This window comes from Cyprinodon tularosa, unplaced genomic scaffold (assembly GCF_016077235.1).
Source record: "Cyprinodon tularosa strain WSP-4 unplaced genomic scaffold, ASM1607723v1 ctg73, whole genome shotgun sequence".
NCBI classification, from domain to species: Eukaryota; Metazoa; Chordata; class Actinopteri; order Cyprinodontiformes; family Cyprinodontidae; genus Cyprinodon; species Cyprinodon tularosa.
Window position 1 is genome coordinate 118310 of NW_024039485.1, and position 19677 is coordinate 137986.

General features: G+C 36.0%; 1 protein-coding gene across 1 annotated transcript; it reads right to left on the reverse strand.

The window, feature by feature from the left end:
• Positions 1–5991: 5991 nt before the first annotated feature.
• On the reverse strand, positions 5992–17919 carry LOC119772843 (NF-kappa-B inhibitor delta). The gene is made up of 12 exons (XM_038269515.1): positions 17793–17919; positions 12989–13125; positions 12860–12893; positions 11618–11805; positions 11350–11531; positions 9449–9554; positions 9206–9352; positions 9067–9118; positions 8823–8977; positions 8465–8581; positions 8165–8329; positions 5992–6642 (listed from the first exon to the last, which is right to left on the reverse strand). Exons 1-12 carry the CDS (start codon positions 17806–17808, stop codon positions 6571–6573), a joined length of 1371 nt encoding a protein of 456 aa, XP_038125443.1. The 5' UTR covers positions 17809–17919; the 3' UTR covers positions 5992–6570.
• Between the last annotated feature and the right edge of the window lie 1758 nt (positions 17920–19677).

The window sequence follows — 19677 nt, forward strand, 5'->3', positions numbered from 1 at the left end:
TATTTGGTCTATAAGGCATTTTTTTCTAAATGTATGCATTCAAAAAGACACTCCTTGTGTGTTGGTAATGAATGTAAAAATTCCACCCTGAGCTGATTGCATGTTGCTTGAACTGCAAGACAGGAAGAAAGGCAAGAGCTGCTGTGTTACGAGCACAGGAACTTGGCACACTGGTACAAGGGCATGGTGCTTAAAAGTCTAAACATTGAACATTAAGTAATGAATGTTGATACATTTTTTGGGGTGAAGTATTTAGATATTTTTGATTAGTAGGTCCTTTCGTCCTGCTTCCCTGGAGTTTAAATGTTACCTGACATAGAGGCCCATTTTTATTAGCTTTAACATGGAAATTGGATTGGATTTAGCTAATTTCAGACCAGATCATTTTACACTGCAAAAACAATTTAGAAATGAGTACAAACATTTTTAAATAAATATATTTACCTTTCATTTCAGCAGGTTGATAAGATGATCTGCCAATCATGATTCCATTGGCAGTTCTTATTTTTATTTTAAATGTAAATTATCTCAGTCCGTTGGCAAGGTGTCTCACTTACCTGCTCAATTCTAGAAAATATGCACTTATTTTAAGAAAAGATGACTGCAGAGATTTACATTTTTTTTTCCATTTTGAATATGTCCTCTGAAAGTTTCGTTTTTAATCAAGACTTCTTAATGTGAATAATGGAAAAAGTCAAGTTATATTACACCATTGGGCAGAGTTTTGCTGAATAGCAACGTTAGCCAAATAAACCATGCATTTTCCTGTTTAAAGAAAAATAAATAAATAAAAAAATTGTATATTTGTCGGTAAATGAATACAGATCTTTCAAAAAGCCTAAACTGAGGCAAAGGAGTAAAGACCTCATGATAGCACCGTTTCTGGTATCATGAGGTTGGTCCTTCTCAAAGTAAAATATTAAAAATCATTTCAAGGGGATGTATATCACATCACATTTCCTCTTTACTGTACTCAGAAAGACCATCCGTTTTTTAAGTAACTCTTAGATCACTGCACGTGATAAATGTCCCCAAGAGCTACAGGATTTGGTTTGAAATGAGAAGTGACTTTTTCTAAAGAAGAAAATATACCATTTCAGCACAAAAATTCCATTTATGAAACATGGTGGAAAAAGTCACTTTATTAGACATGTTTCACTTCACTGGTGTTTTTTCCCCATGTTTGATCATTAAGTTCTTAATCAAACGAGTGAACTATTGAGGAAGAGAAAATGGACATGAGTCTATGATGTAAATAAAAAAAAAATTAAAATAAAAAGTCGAGGTAATATTTTGGAAAGTCGGGGTTCAAACAGAAACAGTGTGAAGAAACAAAATCTGTATAAATAGTGTTAGAAATCCCAGTGATTTTAGGATCAAATGTGTCTGCTCAGCAGCGTGGGATTTCATTCACAGAAAACAGATTTTCTTATACCTGCAGATATAGATTAGCCTTGAATGGCCTATACGTATGTAGCGCCTTCTCAAGCCTTCCAAAGCCCTCCACACCACATCCAGTCATTTCAACCATTCACACACTCAATCACATACTGATGATGTAAGTTATTACCGGAGGAATGTGCAGTGCTTTAAGTGGGCCACTAGGTACGGTATGTAGTAGCATCATTTTGAATTTGTTTGTTTTTTTCAGCATGCAGTGCATACTGCTACTTCTATCCACCCACACGCATCCCCCATCCTGACCTGTCAGTTTACAGCTCGTAGGCTATTGGTTGTTTTTTTTTAAAGCACCTCAAATGAACCTTATTTCTTTGACCCAAAATGTTTGCCCTACATTCCTGTGGCTGATGAGTAAAGCCAAGAAAAATGGCTTCATTTACCTGGCACTAAAAGGACCCAAAAGAGCAGAGAACTGCAGCCTTCACAGTACTTGTCAGTTTGTTTCTTTTTAGTTACAAAATAGCTTTTTTATATTAATGTTTTAAAAACTGCTGAAATGAATAAAATGCCAATTAAAGTCTTGAAAACAAAATAAACTAATTATGCACCAGCAGTGGTGAGGATATACTTCTACACAAAGTTAACAAGATTAATATTTTATTTCCTATCATTGTGGAAAAAATAACAAGGACAGTATAATAGGGATTTAAACACGGAAACAAATAAATACAACAATGTGGAGTCTAATACAGAAGTAGAAGTAGTGCTAGATTAGCCGCATGGATAATCATCATCTGGGGACCCTGCTTTTTATGTGGTGCATTCACTCACAATAACAGAAGTCTGATATTTTCTGAAATTCACAGGCATCCCCTGAAGATGTTTGATTCTTAGAGCGCGTTGCATAATGTGATCCATGATTTCCCCTATAATATTGCTCCTTATCTTCAGCCTTTTATGTTTGAAGTCTGAACATGGGATTATTTATCATGTCTTAGTTGATTTTTGTTATCAGTTATGTTTTTCATTTAATCAAATAAGTGTATTGTTTCTTCAGTAGTTGATAATTACATGCGAAGCAATGCATTTCTGGATGGAGCGCTGTTGCTGGGGAAAAATATGGCTAAAGTGGCATTGTTGAAGCTTGGCCTAACACCGTATAGAAATACAGAAGCAAACTAATAAGTTTAGTAAAATCCGAAGTCAGATTTATTACTACTTATGTTTCTAAAGATCTTTTATTTGATTTTCTGGGTTATTTTTTATTTCCATGTTAACACCATTGGGCTTTAAGTTAATGAAAGTGGCTTCATTAATATTGAAATTTGGCTCATATAGATTTGGTTTAGAACTGCCTTTGTTCTTTTCAATAACACCTATAAATCAATAGAATTTAATTTAAATTGTTTGTCCCCAAGGGGCGATAGATAGATAGATAGATAGATAGATAGATAGATAGATAGATAGATAGATAGATAGATAGATAGATAGATAGATAGTATAAAAATATAACCCACGTTTCTGTTGCCTATGGACATTTAGTTTTGTTTTGTTTTTTCACTTAAAGCACTGTGTGTGAAAGTATTAATTTTAAGCCCCACAAAACAGTACCCTGTGGCTTCAACAAGATTTTGATGTGGCCATTTACACTGTACACGTATATTTTATTGCTAGTAAATTAAATAACCAAAAACTACATATGGTGTAAAAAATGTGTGCTTATTTCCACTTTTGCCCCTGTAAACAGCTCAAGCTCATCCGCTACCCAGGTTCCAAAGACAGAAGGTGAGTAACATCAGCTGAGACTGACCTTTCACTGGCACTCTGTGCTTGAACATAATAATAAGAGCTTTTCATATTTCTTTCTCTGTTACAGTTCCTCCTCCAGGCGTATAGAAAATGTAGCACATGCCTGAAAGGGAAGAGTGACGTCACAGGACCTTTGCTGTTACTCACAAACACATGGGCTGTTTCTTTGCTATTGCTTTTTGACAAATGTAGAATACCTCTACCATCCTGGGTCATTCAACACATCTTAACTTAACCTCTATACTCTCAATGAATTTTCGTAAAACTCCTTAAATTTAAAAGACTTTGTCAAAAAGAGTCTGCTAAATGAAACCAATGGAGCATATGTAGTTTGTCTTAAATATATTTTATTTCTGTTGAACAATAAAAATTGTCAGCATGATTACAAATCATACATTTTTCCAGTTTGTATCACTGTAATTACTTAATGTGTTGGTAAAAAGCATGGAAAGAGTTCCCGACATGTTGCCATTCTGTCTTGGGCAATCATTTCAGATAGCAGATGGAGAAAATGGCTTAACAACACAATAAATAGAAACATTAAGAATAAAAAAAACAATCATAATCATTCTGTAATGCCTTAGATGTTGAAAGATTTCTTGCTTAAAGCTACAAAACAAATCAGATTAAGGCAGTGAAAAATCAAACTGAAGTCACAATTTTAAATAACCTAAAGAATTAGGCCCTTTTAAAATAAAGATTGAGTATAACGGTACTTTATATGTTATGAAAGTACTCCTGAATCAGGTAGGGGCTGCTTGCAATATGTGGAAAGTTTAATCTTTTGCTTTGTGCTATTAACAAATGTCAAAGATGACACACAAGTGTGAGACTTAATTTGATTTCATCATCATGTTTAAAAAATAAAATACCTTGAAAAACATGTAATCTCTTGCTGAAAGTGTAATTTACTGCCTCAAACAGCTCTTATAGTGGGATGGTGTAGTTTCCACCCTGCTCATATCTCTCATGCTAAATGAAAATGGGACTGCTGAAGATCTGCACTCAACCATCAAAACAATCTGATGGAAACAGTGTTGTACTTTTACTCGTGACTCATAAGTAAAATGTACAGTGAATCAGACAGTTTGTCATCGCACTGACTCGCCTGATGTCTAGATTAGAAACAAAAATAACATTCTTTGTCATAATTTCTTACATTTTACACAGTAAAGTTTCATTTTCCACAAAGAAAAAAAAATTGCACCCGATGTCACACACAACTATGTATGATGTATATAGCAAACAAACCAATAAACAGGTTTTCATTTGAAAAACATAAGTTCTTAACAGAAGAAAGCATATGCTGATACATCTCAAAACCTCTGCTCATAGTATCAGTATGATATCTAACCAGTGAGGGGTTTTAACCAGAGAGTCAGAGGGGTTTCAGGGACATGGTCCCAGAGCTTTTACTCACGATTTCACAGAAATCAACTTTGAATTGGGAGGTCAACCTATTGAGGAAATGTTACTAGCTTGAGGAGGGCACCTCTATACCATTTATCATGTGTTTATGCAGTCTAATAATGTGTTTCCAATTTTATCAAATATTACACATGCATTTATCATTATGTAGACTTATTAATTCAATTTCCTAAAAATAAATTTGTTTTAAAGACAAAGGGCCGGATCTATCAAATGTTTGCGTGTATAAAAACGTGAGCTATTTCACTGCGCATGCTAAAAAATGTACAAACTGATCTATCAACAGCGTGCTAAAATGATTTGGTCTTTAAAACGTGCTAAATAGCGCCTCTTATCCATTTAGTACTTTTTCTGCAATGAATATGCAATATGGGGCGTTTACACGCAAAAGTGCGTCTTGTGGGAGGAGAACATGTAAATATATTAATTTAGCACTCGCAAAGTAATTTATCAAACACGAAAGCAATTTTGCTAACGGTATCTGACTCTATATTTAACACGTTTCAAAAGAAGGTGCAAATGGTCTGTATGCGTAATTGCGCACACATGGCAGCGGTTATTGTCGCAAGAAGGAGACATCGAAATGAAGCAAGGAGACGCAGAGAACGCATTTTTTCACTCCGTGTGAATATTTTTGGAATGAACGAGGAAACGATCATCAAAACATATCGTTTATCCAGCATTGCCATTTTGGAACTGTTGGGGGAACTCCGAATGGATTTGGAGCCAGCCACAAGGAGGACCCACGCAATACCAGATATCACAAAACTCCTTGCAACGTTGCACTTTTTTGCATCTGGGATCTCCCAATCTCGTTTTCAGAAGTGCTGTCCGACGTTCTAAATGCCATGTCGCCCTACCGGAGAGAACCCCGACCTCTGCGCCTGTGGAGCAACATGCCAATGCTGCGGGGATGCGTAAGCGAAGTCATCTTATCCACAGTCACTTATTGTGAGCCATTTGGTATATGCATTTTTCTACTGGCCGATACAAAACACCTCTTTTTTTTTTTTTTTTTTTTTTTTTTTTACTGCGGTGAAGTAGAAATTCAGCCACATATAAAGGTTGCCAAAGTTTATATATATATATATATATATATATATATATATATATATATTTTTTTTTTTTTTTTTTTTTTTTTTTTTTTTGGAGGGGGTGGGAGGGTCACTGTCAGATTTAAATTTCTTAATGCACTAGTTTGCACAAACTACTTTGCCGCAAACCACAAACCGCGCAAAACCATAATTTAAATAGGGCGTCTCCAACAGTTTTGCACCTGCCACCAGTTATGCAATCACTCTTGTTAAATCACCCGCAAACCATGGTTCAGCCCCTCGCACAAAATTCCAGTTTGCGAGCGCAAATTACTGCACGCAAAATTGGATCTTGATAAATCCGGCCCAAAAAATGAAAAGCAAAGGCCATGTAGCAAAATATAGAAAGGGATATTCAAATATAATTTTTTCTGTCTATTTATGTTTGTTTCTTTTAATAGAAATTAGTGTTGCGCCGATGCCATTTTTTGGCCCTAATACCCGATACCTGGCTGTGCAGTATCGGCCAATACCGATACCATAATAATGTAAAATAATTGCCATCACGGCTTTGTCAAGCTGCTGCCTACCTTTGTGAAGCAGGAAAAACTCTAATACAAAGTGAATCAAGTAGAACTTTGTATTGCCTACCAGGCATGGGTGACAATAGTTGAATAAACCTATGGCTCTCAAAATGGTATCGGTGCCCTATTTGTTGGTACTCGCCGATACCGATGCCACCATTTTAGGGCAGTATCGGGGCCCCGTCCGATACTGGTATCGGTATCGGTGCAACACTAATAGAAATATAGGTCGGAATCCCAAAATCAACTGAAAGGTTTGTCCCCTTTTCAATAGAGGAGTCACCTTGAAGACTCTTCATCCCACTGAATTGGGATTACATGTGGTCTAAATTATTCCTGGTCCTGCCAGAACGAGAACTGCTTCGTCTCTTTAACATGAACTTGAGCTGTAAGAAAAACAAACAAAGAAAAATGTTATAACTCAGTGAGACCAGATTATATTATAAAAAGGAGACATTTAAAATGATGATTCAGGATTGTTCTACATGAGTCCCTGCCTAAAAGTAAAACATGGTTAAAATCTTAAATGTGATCATTCTCCTGGTTAAATTTAGTATAAATCGACGTTAGACTCCTGGATAAATTAGAATAATTCTTAGTGTTAAAGGGGCCAAGATTGTAGCAGCTTTCTACTGTCTTGAAGTAGCACCATTTAACATTGTCACATCAGTGAAAACCACTTTTTTCTTTGGATCATTATTTAGTCTGAAATCTATTTTAAAATCAATTATCAATCAGTTATTATCTTTATTAATTGTTTGCTTTATTGACACCTGATTTAATAAAAAAGGACACTTTAGAATACAGATGCTACTTAGTTATTCAGAATTCATCTGAGTTATAGTAGGTTCTCTCATCCTGGAGGTAATCAGGATATCCTCTAAGGGGATATTTCCAACGGTTACAGTCAGAGCTCACTAAGAAAGAGATCAATATCCAATATGGCTGCCATGATACAAAAGTCGCACTTATCAGTGCTTCTGATAGTACCTGTTTATTGTTACACTCAGTGTGATAAAACCTCTGCTGGTGGGCCTATTTAATATTAGTTTAATTTCCCTTTGGGATCAATAAAGTATTTTTTTAAAGCTGTATTGAAACAAATTAGAGAGAGACCCTGATTGGCTTCTACTGCTGATATCTTGCATGCAAACAAATCCCAGGGATTTTCGGGCTTCTGTCTATAATTTGCTTTATTATAGACGTAATTACTAAATCTAAGGTCCAACTTCAGAGACAAATCTATCATAAAATTAGTCTGGATGGAAACTGTTCACATGTTTAATAATCAATTTAATTTGCAGTGGCGCTACACCTCCTGTTATTCTGTGTAAATATTCACCAAATCATTGGTTCTTAAAGAATGATCCAGCAAAACAATGCTGGAGTCTTATAAAGTTGCTAGAATCCAATTCCATGTGGCTCCATTCTGACTTCCACAGCAGACTAATTTGGATTTATACCATAAAGACACCCAGATAGTTATCCGCTGCAACCAAGGCTGAAACAATTAATCGGATCAATCGATTATTAAAATAATCGTCGACTCATTTAATAATCAGTCGTTTACTGGAGTATAGAGACCCTAAAACATGCCTTTAGCTGAGAGACCAACCAACTTAAAGCAGCTATTACACCAAAATTGTAAAAACAAAAATTATATTTAGAATAAAAATCTTTTTCTTTTGTCAATATGCTCTATCCAGCCTCCTCAAGTGGAAAAGTTTTAGTTTCACTTGGTTTAATTTAGTAAAAAGTCTTCTTTAGGGAACCTTTTGCTATCCGATTATTAATCTATTAAAAAAATACCAACAGATTAATCGATTTGCAAAAGAATCGTTAGTTGCAGCCCTAGCTGCAGCCAATATATTTACTGATTATAACACTGAGAAAAAGTGAGCAGCATACCCTTTCTCCTTGCGGGCCGCTCTGCAGCAGGTGAGCCGGCTGGTCGTTCTCCAGGTTCCGGATGCTTGGATCAGCCCCTCGGTCCAGCAGAAGCTGCAGGATCTTCTCCTGGTTAGGGTTGCTGTGAAGCCCCGCCGCCATGTGTAAAGCCGTGTGACCGTGAGCCTGTTGCAAAGACATGAACATGGCATGACTAAGGCAGTTCAGGCGGTGTAATTTTAATGTTCAATGTACAGCGAACTCGTGAGTAGAGTCATTCCGAGAATACCGTTTTGACATTTAGGTCAGTGTGGGACTCACTTTCATGTTAACAAAGTCTTTCATGTTTGGCAGGCGAAAACTGAGCAGGTAGTCCACCAGTTTAATGTTCCCCTCCTTCACAGCGAAGTGAAGTATGGTCTTGTTACTTTTGATTTCCTGTAAGTTAATAATGGTAAGAAAAGGGAAGGGAAGAAATTATGAAACTGTTAGTCCTAAAATGGTACATAAGTGTCAAAGCAGACAGAGAAAACAAAAGAGAATAAAAGGGACTGGTGTCTGCACTATGACATCATGTTGGTTAGATGAAACAAAGAACTTCCTCTTTGCACATTCTCACGGAAAGTTCATGGGTTAACACAGCCCATTCAATGTGACCAGCTCTACTGAGCTGCAGTACCTGGCTGAGAAGCGACGCTCCTGCAATGATCAGCATCTGGACACACGAGAGCTTCTCATCCCCTTTGGCCTGAAGACCAACATCTGCCGGAGCGGCCATAAACGCTTTCATGGTGACACTGTGAGAAATGGCTGCACAGTGTAGAGGAGTCATACCTAAGGCAAAGAAGAAAGACTTACTTAGTGTTTTTAAATATGAACGAAGGGATATTTGCTCATTTTCATAAACGTAAAATATAAATTACCTTCGAAATTGCGGGCCTCTAGGTTGACATTTGGTCTACCTGACAGAAGTGCCTGCAGAGAAATAGAAATTATGATGAGGAACGCTAAAAAATGAATCTTCAACTACCTTTTTGGGGTGTAATAAAACATTTTCTTCACCCGTAGAACTGCTGGGAATCCATAGTGTGCAGCCAAATGAAGAGCAGTTTGACCTGTAAAGTCGCAGGCGTTTATGTCTGCTCCTAATGACAGAAGATCCTGCACAATCTCCGGCTGGTTGGCTGTCACCGCCACCAGTAGAGCAGTCTGCATGCAACACAGTTAGCATGCAAATTAAAGACATTATATTCAAAGTCATTCATGTTGCTTGAAATATTTCACTTCTAATCCTTTCATTTATACCTTTCCTTTGTGTTCCTTGGCATCCAGTCTCCCTACTTCCTTCAGCCTCTCTGCAGCAGCGATAGCATACTCCCTGAGTCCTTTGGCTGTGTAGATGTGCAGGATCCTGTACAAAAAAACAAATGATGAATTACATGTAAACAGCATTGAGTGGCAGCAGTCATCCCCTCTGTTAATCCATTTGATCTATTTTCTCCGTCAAACACGATTTTGCTCATGTTGTCTGACATAATTTAGCTCAGGTGGATGACGTACCAAACTGCAAATGCAGTTATCACTTTCTGCTAGCAGCTACAGACAAAACCGTATCAATGTAGAAACAAGTTTTTGGATATATTCAGCAGCAATATCAGAAACTGAAACTATTTAGAAAGCTCCGGGTTCAAATTTCAGTATGGTGAACCCTTTCAGTGTTAGTTATGATTATGTTTTGCATCTGTGTCGGTAAAAGACTTAGTGCTTTAAAGCTATATTTTTTTTATCCAAAATATCCTGGTATATTCAGCAGTCAAATGTATCAATTATTCCAAAGGTGTTATTTGAGAAATGTTGAACAGTGGGCATTGGGTGCTTCAGCTTATTTCTGAAGTAATGCTGAAGTGTTGCCAAAAAAAATCACTACGCTCTGCTTGTTTGGTGTTAATAAGATGCTGGCCAGCTCTTATGCTTCTTTTCCTCAGGCTGTCAGCCCAACTCCACCCAGTCAGCTTTCCAATCATTTCCATTTCATATTTTTTCTTACTAGGTAAATTCATACCTGTTCAGTAGCCACTAAGTTGGAAGCTTAGTAGGGCTTATGTGAACAGACTGCTGATCCCTGATTGGCCATGAGATGGGGAGAATTTAGAACGCTTTTTGTTGAGGTAATCCAGGGAACAGCTAAACCGAAAAGCAAATACAAGATTTTAAGGAGCACCAAAAAAGACAAGGACTAGCTTTTTTGAATAATGTGTAGTAGGCACACATTATTTCTATCCTAGACCCTTGACCCAAAGATCAAATAAAAAGACAACATGTCTCATTTGTGTGCAGGGTTGAAAACACTGGAAGCTATTAATTATTGTTTCTAAAGAGTGTTTGAAAATGTTATCATGGTTTGAGTATGACTGCCTTTGCAATTGGAGCACCTTCCTGCACAGGATCTAAAGCAAAAGGAAACTCAGCCAATTCTGCACAACGCAAAACTCCACTATTCAGCCCATAAAACAGAGTGCAGAACAAAAATTAGGGCAATCTTATCATAAACAAATTTTCACGGTATGGTCCTGTCTGGCCTTCAGGCACAATCAATCTCAGAATACTCATAGAAAGACGAAAGCTGGGTTTAGCACTCATGGCTGTACACCAACTGAAAAATCTCAGCTGTCCAACAGGGAAATAATTGAACCTGTTTCTTTTTACAGACTGGCCTCTCTGCTAAAATCTCTCTGCCAAGAAAAAAATGAGTTATGAAAAGGGGCTCAATGAGCTTTGTTTAATTCTTTTTTTTCTCCTAACATGCATTCAATTTTAATTTAAAATAAAATTTCAGAAGGAATTTATAATTAAAGTACCAGGTAATGACTCCTTTCATTATATAAAAATAGCTTGGACTATATAAGGCATGTTTCTCACTTTTCATTAACACCACCCTGGATTTTGTAGCTCAAATTAATTTCTATATAATCTTAAATACAAAAGATATATTATCTTATGAGAGCAAGGAGAAATGGTGAGAGTTTCAACTGTTAAACTGTTTAAATCTGATAAATAAATATTATCAAGCTGCTCCCTGAATCATACAATATTGTGGAGAAGATCAGACTTATATTTGCGAGGAATAGCTTTACATGCTGTTTGAATTACCAACAATAACCCCATTATAACATTATGATACACAATAAGCACTTATAAGTACTCACGTGTCACCGTCTTCATCCTGACAAGTGGTCCTGCTGTAGTCCATCCCACTCAGCAGCATCCTGGCCTCATCCAGCTTTAAAGAATCCATTGATGAGCCATAAATATGCTGCGTGTTCTGACTCTGACCTAACAGGGGCCAAGATGAAGCCATGCTGGGTTCTCCTACCACAGAGCAGTCCGGCTGAAATGAAACCAACTATTATTGTCATACCGAGAATAAAGAAGCTGGTAATACTGGCTGTAGCTGAAATAGAACATTTCTCTTACATATGATGGAGATATTGAGTCTCCAAATATTGAGACGGGCTGCTGTGTGCTGTATTCAGGCTGTATTGGAAGGTAGGGTGTATCATAGCTGTGTTCTGGAGCACTGCTGTAGTAAGGGTGGGTAGATTCAAGGGGAGGGACCCATGACTGAAAGCTCACTGCCATGTCTGGGTTGCTTGTTGGTCCGGCTACATTGAAAACATCAGTAAACATTACATTATGACTTTGTGCACTCTATAAAATTCCCAAAGTAAGGAGCTGCTCAGCCGTGGCACAATTTATGTTAAGCTGCATGCAGCTGATATATAAAAGTGCAAACATACCAACAGCTATCTAACCTTTATCTTGCAATACCTTCTAAATATCAACAATGAAATCTTTCTGAACTAATGCTTTGTTAGAGGAGCTTAAGATTAATTTGTCTCACTTGCTCCCTATTTCACTGACTCTCAACCAGAAATTAAACTTAGTTGATCTTTCTCACAACTTAAATTATTTGGCAATGTGATGGAGAGAGCGCTTACAAGTGATTAGTGCACAAAAAGTTTAGTTAGAAATGGCTATTTCACCAAAACTTACATATAACTTGATAGAAAAATTCCCAAGAGATTGATAGCAACAGTTACGGATCTAAAATAATTATCAACCAGTAATAATAGTGACCTTTATGTGGGAATGAACTACTGTATCCTGTTAGATGGATAAAATCAGGGTTTGTCAAAGTTCTACCATAACAACAGTGAGGAAAACCAAAAGGTCATCATACCCAAAATTAGACATAGCTGGATCATGTTAAATATTAACTGTGGTTTTCAGTATAAAATCTTCTGGGGTTTTGCCACAAAGCCGAAGAGGCATTTTATTTTGCTATGGGTTTAAGCGTGGATCCAAATTAGCAGAACAGTTTGAGACTTTTTATGTTTTAAATGTTATAGATATGTGGGATCCTAAATCCATCTGTCAATAAGAGTCATTGCTGGAGAATGTTGATCAAATCAAGTCAAAATGTTAAGTGCATGTAAAGTGCCACCAAAGAAGCATGTATAGTCTACTGGTATTGAATCAAATTATAATTTTACAAAGCACTTCTTTAAGGAATTCCAAAATTAACCTGCCAGATTGTTGCAACAATTATTCCTAGAAAATATTTGAAAAATATTGAATTGTACAGAATATATGTGACTGGATGAAAGACAAGATCTTTTATTTTATATCACTCTAAAGAGAATGTCCCACTGTTACCTGTGAGAGTAAATGGTTCTGATGAAGACAGCTCCTGTTAAACATAACAACAAAAAGAACATGATTAATAAATACATATAGTGATACAGCATGGGGTAAAGAGCTGAGTTAATTGATGTGCTGGCTTACGGCAACTGTGTTCAGAGGAATTGGACTTGTACTGGCAGTGGAGCAGGGTGGAAGCACAGCTGACGTCTCACGTCTCCTCTTCTGCTCCAAAAGTTTCTTTACTGTGGGCTGGGTGCAACACGCCTTCTCTTTTGGTGCTGAAAAACCCCAAAAGGAATTACTTTTTCCTAATCTGATTTAATAATTACTAATTGATTACCATAACAGGTAAAAAGCAAAAGAAACTGCAAATCTTTGAAAAAAAGATGAATGTCAAACACTGGAAAAACATTAAAACATTCAAACATGGGGGAATTCAATAATAAAAAGGCATCTGGTATTGTAAAAAAAATAATCCATGCATAGTGGCAGTTACTGTACTGAAATCTAGCAGCAGATGGTGAAATAGAAATTGATAGGGTTTTTTAAATACCAGTAGGATTGTGGAACGGGCTGAAAAGAGACTAAACAATCTGAGGGAACTGAATCAAATTAAACTCTTCTAATCAATTTCCTCACAACATTAGACAGAGCTATGGTTGAGTGTGTAGTATAAGTACCCTACATCACTACAGCTGTTATACGGCCAACAAGAGCATCCTGCAGAAGATAGGGAGGGGAGCTGGAAGGGCGATATATGAGTGTTCCTTTTTTAAGGATCTGTGCAATGTGTCTGCATGTAAAGGGCTCTGGATGCTGTCAGAGATTTCAGATAGACCTAACGTGAACTTTTCCATCTGTTTCTGTAAGACAAACTGTTTGACAGCATGAACATTTGGATCAAGATGAAAAAAATCTTTCAGTATTAACCAGTTATCAACCTACCACTGACTGGATGCACTTTGTGTTTTTTTTTTTTTTTTTGAGTTTTGTGGGAAGCATCTCCCAATGCAGAGACGCTTCCACAAAATGCCTAAAAGGTTTTTTTATTTCTTTTACTTGAAGAGTGATGAATTATCTTTCTTATTTTTTTTGCGATCACAGCTATAAAAATCTGAACATTTAGCCTCTTAAACGACATAACAACTATACATTTTACTGTTTATTTCTTTTATTTAAAAAAATACTAAACTAAAACACTTTTTCAAGCTATGCAAACACCTTGTGATATTTTAAGGCTATCTACTTCCCATTTGGATATATAATAGGGTCCTCTTCTAAATATCTTTCTCAGCTTTCATATGATTACAGTTTTGGTTTCATTACATTTTTGATCAAATAATACTTCCTCTTGGCTAAAGCTAAGGACATCAGCCATTCTGTTGCTCAGCAGCAATCCTTCATTCCACTATTTTAGCTAAAATATTCTTCCTCCTGTCACATCATTATAAAAACATAATCAATTTGGATGTGAAATGACAGAAAAAACACTGCTTTTCACAATATATGGCTTTAAAATAACAATGTCTGAGTTATGAGCCCTTAAAATAAAAGCACAATCCAAGTCTCTATTGATCTCAGAGTAAAAAATCGTATAATCTGTAAAACTCCATGTTTTTAAACCTGATGCTTTGTCCACATTTTAAACATTGTGGAGCACTGAACTGAACTCTGAGCTCCTAAAACATTTAACCAACATGATGGTAGTTAGAAATCCTTTAAGTATACTTCTTTACTTTTACATTTATCTAAGTTTAACACCAGATTAAACTCAGGAAGTATGAATAAACTCAGCTTAACTTGGACTTCAGCTGCACAGGATCTTAATATATATAAACTCTGCTAATGGTATTCTTCATTCTCAGTCTTTTCTTTATAAATGATTTCTGCAATTTTAATGTTTCAGCTGCTGTTTAGCAGATAATCAAGTGATTCTTTTTTTTATATGACCTTCTTTCTGATATTAACTTTGTCGTTGAAATGTGGATATGACACAAATCAGGTTGAACTATAGCATCTGCTCAGATTTCATTCTTCAGCAGATTTCTAGGTCGTGTTGACTAATTGTTTTCTTTTAGCCAATTTCTAAGGGAAAATTCTAAGAAAAGGTATTCACTAGCACTTTTTAATCCTACTGAAAATGGTAAATAGTTTTGTAGGAAAGTAAATGAACTTTACACTGTGTTTTTATACTTTTTTATGGGCTTATGTTCTTTTTTTTAGTCATAAATGTAATGAATCAATTTTTTTTTAAATATCGAACATACAGTAAATATTTGTATTGTATTTTCTCCTAAGCTTCAAAAAGCTTAGGAGATATTTCTTTGATGACACCACACACTTTCCAACAGCAAATGTAAAAAGAAGGTTCTTGACCCCAGTTTTAATTAAGACTTTTCCACCTGTACTTTTCCATGGAGGTTATAACCAATGACACAACACCTGGAACCACAGATTCTAAAAGGGTCTACCTACTAAAACTCATTTAGAAAGACATAAATAGATCTAAATTAGTAAAAAAAAAAAAATAATAAATAAATTCCACTTATTTGATTGTATCAATTTCATCTGTAGGCATGACTTAAAAAAACTTGTTTTACTTACTCTGTATGTCAGGAAAGACTATTTTAAAGGCTTTTTAAAAGAGCTATTCATTGTTTTAAACTCAGAGATTTGCACAAAACACCAAAAAAAACAAAAGATTTTCAGATACCTTGGCTTATCAGAAAGTCAGACACATCAAGTTAAAATGTTTACAACAAGCTTGAGACCACTGCAATCTAATGCAACTGATGTGAAACAAAGATTTACTAAAATTCACATTTTATATACAAAATGCTCTTGTTTTATCTTGAATAACTTGTGAATGAATTCAGCAAGTTTTTAGCAAACACAACCACAAATTAATTATCAAACCATATTAGAAACAATATACCTAACGGAGGAATAAAAAATTTTTTAAACCTTTTAAGATGAATAGCAATATTAGAAATAATAATAGAAATAACTTATTTCCTTTTTTTCTTTTCACTCATCTTTTTTTCTGTCAATACAAAAGACAAAAGTCTTTTTAATCTTTGATGTTACTTTTGGGGCTTATCTGATCAGTTTCTCCATAGAGGGATTTTTCTTCCCCTTTTGTCCCACAGCTTAACACCTATTCTTTTATTTGATGTTCACGTTTCCCCTTCCGATGCTCATTTCCACCCAACAGGTAAAGGAAAAGCGTAAAAACAGCAAAGAAAACAACACCGCAAAATAGATATCTGCCTTTTCCAGCAAACAACGAGAAACCACACAGGTTTGTTTCCTCTGAAGCTTCCCCCATCACGTGAAAGATAAAACGCAGGCCCTATTTCCACCCCGTCTGTGGAACCCAGGTTCAAAGCATAGACTCTCACAAAACCTCCTCCATTAGGAACAAAGATCTTCTGTGGCCAGATGTACACAAAAAAGAAAACGAGAGACAGAAATTCATCAGAAAACCTTTAACACTGGATTGCCAGCGCTCATTTTCTGTGACACCTTCCTGCCCCGCTCCATTGCGCAAACCACATCTTCCTGCCTTTGGTGTGTCAGAGGCACGTCACATAGAGACATATGTAGTTTGCCTTTTGTTTGCTATTGCGCCCACATGTCTCAGAAGCACAGGCGTTAGGTTCAAGTCCATGTAAGAAATTATTGCGTGTCCTCTGAGGTAAACACAAAGAAAAGCTGAGGGGTTTTATTTTGGTTTCACTTTTGCCATTGTCTTTTCTCTTCTCTTCTCAAAAACATCAATTCTCAGTTCCTGTTGAAAACATATTCTAGTGAAAAAAAGAGCCATTTTCTGTGTCCTACTTTGTGCCCTAAAACACCTGATAAAGGTCACTTTGATCAGAAATGACATCAGTCAGAACAGATTAATGCCACAAAGTTTCATTTTCAGGTTCACGAGGTGTTACTACAACTTACTTAATGCTGACTCATTTGATCTTTACAGCAAAATGCTACCTTTGGCCTTTTCACTGATGATACAATGCTGGTGCAAGACAGCGAGAGATTGTGCATTAAAAAAGAGCTTCACCAGAGGTAGAAGTTGCTCTACACTTTACACTGAGAGAAACAGGAAACAAGAGGATGGCTTTTTATAGCAGGCCCAGACCAAATACAGCGAAATTGAGTTTCTGTGCAGACTACACTCAGTCTGTGATGAATTCAAATTGGGCCCTGTGGAAACCCCTGGACATTGAGTCACGCGCGTGGGAGGGCCGGGGATTCCGACGACCTTTCTCTTTTAGCTTGATCCCTCAGAGACAAGAAAGAGGCAGTGCATCACCAGGTTCCTCATTTTGTGGCTTTTCACTCTGGGTTTAAGTGCATGCAACAAAACACATGTAAAGTGATCAACCAAGCAAAAAAAGAAAAAAGGAAAGAAAGAAAGAAAAAAAACTGATAAACAGAAAGCTTAGGCAAAGCAGGCTGTTGCTGTCACATCACACAAAGCTGCTTTTTGGCATTAATCAAAAGAGGAAATGAAAATGTGCAAGCAGGGGTGGAGGTGCATCAGGGGTTCCCCAAAATCAGAACTGGACTCTTGGATTCACCCAAATAGTGATGTCATAGCAATGAAATGATACCATGAATTATAATTCAAGTTAGATATGTTTGTTTAAAGTTGTTTATGTTGGGATAAATGGGACTAAGAATAAGAACTAACATCTTAAGAAATTACAATGATAAAAAAATATATCACATATATTGAAGTTGATCAGGTTGATAAACACATTAGAATAAAATATTGTACCTTAATTTCCTTTCCTTTTTTTTTTTTTTACAATAACAATCTTTTTTGTCTTAATATTTTTTTGAGAATGTGAACAATCTATCCAGAGGATTCTCTACAGCAAATGTAATAAACAAAAAAAAAGCAATATATAAAGTTAATCAGAGTAGTAATACTCACATTTATCAAAGTGCATGTCAGAAACGGTTGTGCTCTGTGCCCCTTTTTTGTCGGATCGGTCAGTCTTTAGGGAGTCTTTTCAGAAACGGGATTCGTACTCAGAGCGGCTCAGGTGAGGCTGAAGAAGTGTGTCTGGTTTGTTGACAGCTGCTGTCGCTTGTAGGCATTGCTCTGGCCCCGCCCCTCCGCGTCGCTAAGCCCCTGTCCGTCTTTAAGCCCCGCCCCTGCAGCCTGCCTGGGAAACCCAGCTTTTTTTTAACCCACGCGTCCTCGTTCAAGCGAGGAGACTGAGGAGAAATGTTAGACAGTTACAGAGAAGTTTATGTGTGGACGGGCAAACAACAGTGAATCACATTAATGTAGAAGAGCAGGGAGGAAAAGAAAAGTGACATCAGAAGTTGTTTTTATTTTTTATTCTTGTAGATTATTTTGATCTAGAGCACCATTTTTTTATTTATTTAATTGTTTATATTAAATATTTGTCGGTTGTTGTATTGTTCAACTCGTGTTCCTATAAACCATATGTGAAATTTGTGCCATAAACCTTGCTGTGTGTTTGTCCATGGTTGCATTGTTGTTTTTCTCTCAGCCAAGGGATTTTCCGTTTTTAAATGCCAAACACACACGAAGTCACACTATAGCATCTCAATATAAGCAGTATAAAGTTAGACTAGGTCGCTACAAAATCTTTGATCATTTTTATATGTGGTGTCTGTGAGTTTAAGGTCAAAAACGAATAGTTAGACATTCTCCTTAAGTGATGCGTCAGTTATTACATGTCAATCACGTTGCTAGGCAACTGCTGCTGATATTCCAGCATAAATATGGACAAAATCCTATCTTATTTAATCTGATGTACATGAAAAATTATTTTAAAAATATGAGCATAAAAAGAGAGCAAACAAAAAGTTATCAAGCTGTTTTTTTTGTTTTCTGCGGTTAAAAAAAATAATTATATACATTAAATGACAGAAATAATAAAAGGTTTATTTTTTCTGAAAATGTAACCGGATCACTGACACAAAGGAACTTTGATCTTTTCACCTAAAAATAATTAATAATTGTAATTACCTGTTTATTAAATAGTTTTTGAAATGTGTACATGTCTAAATTATGTATTTTTGAACTTTTACAGATTATGACTAGGTCTATAAAGGTAGGATTTACAAAGCTTAGAGTTTAAACATTTTAATTTCCAACTCACTTGCTTTAATGCATGCAAACCAAAACTGATTGGTAGCCCGGTACACATCATCTTTAAAGGTTTGTCAAGTCTTTTCATAAAGTAGGTCTTTTTCCAAAGCAACATTTCCATTTGTCTTTTCAGAATAAAAACAGTCACAGACATACCGGTAGTATCATTTCTAGAATATCTTCTTTCATATAAAACCCATCAAAATGTAACTATGTGATGCTGTACCGCTGTCACTGAAATTATCTCTAGTTTTAGAGGCTAAAGCTGGCTTTGGCTAAACCTCATAATAGGTTTGTGTTTCTGACATCTTTGTTTTGACATAATTACATATCAGTTATCAATACATAAAGGCAGCAAACTAAAACCCTTAGATATAAGCATTAATAGCACCATGTTGGCATTTGATGAATTCAATGAAAAGATCAAATATATATTTTAGGGTACATAAACTTCAGGGGCTAAAGGATCAGAGAGAAACACAAAGTTAAAATGTTTTAATAAGCTTAATGTAATAGAATTTACAAAACATACAAAATACAACCACAAACTATAACCGAATGAGTCTTTATATAACAATTATTAGAAAGTATATTATTAAAGGCAAAAAAACAAAATCATTAAAGAACATGTTTTTGATATGTTGAGTCTCAAACACAAAAAAGTTCTCTAACATTTGTCTCACCAAATAGG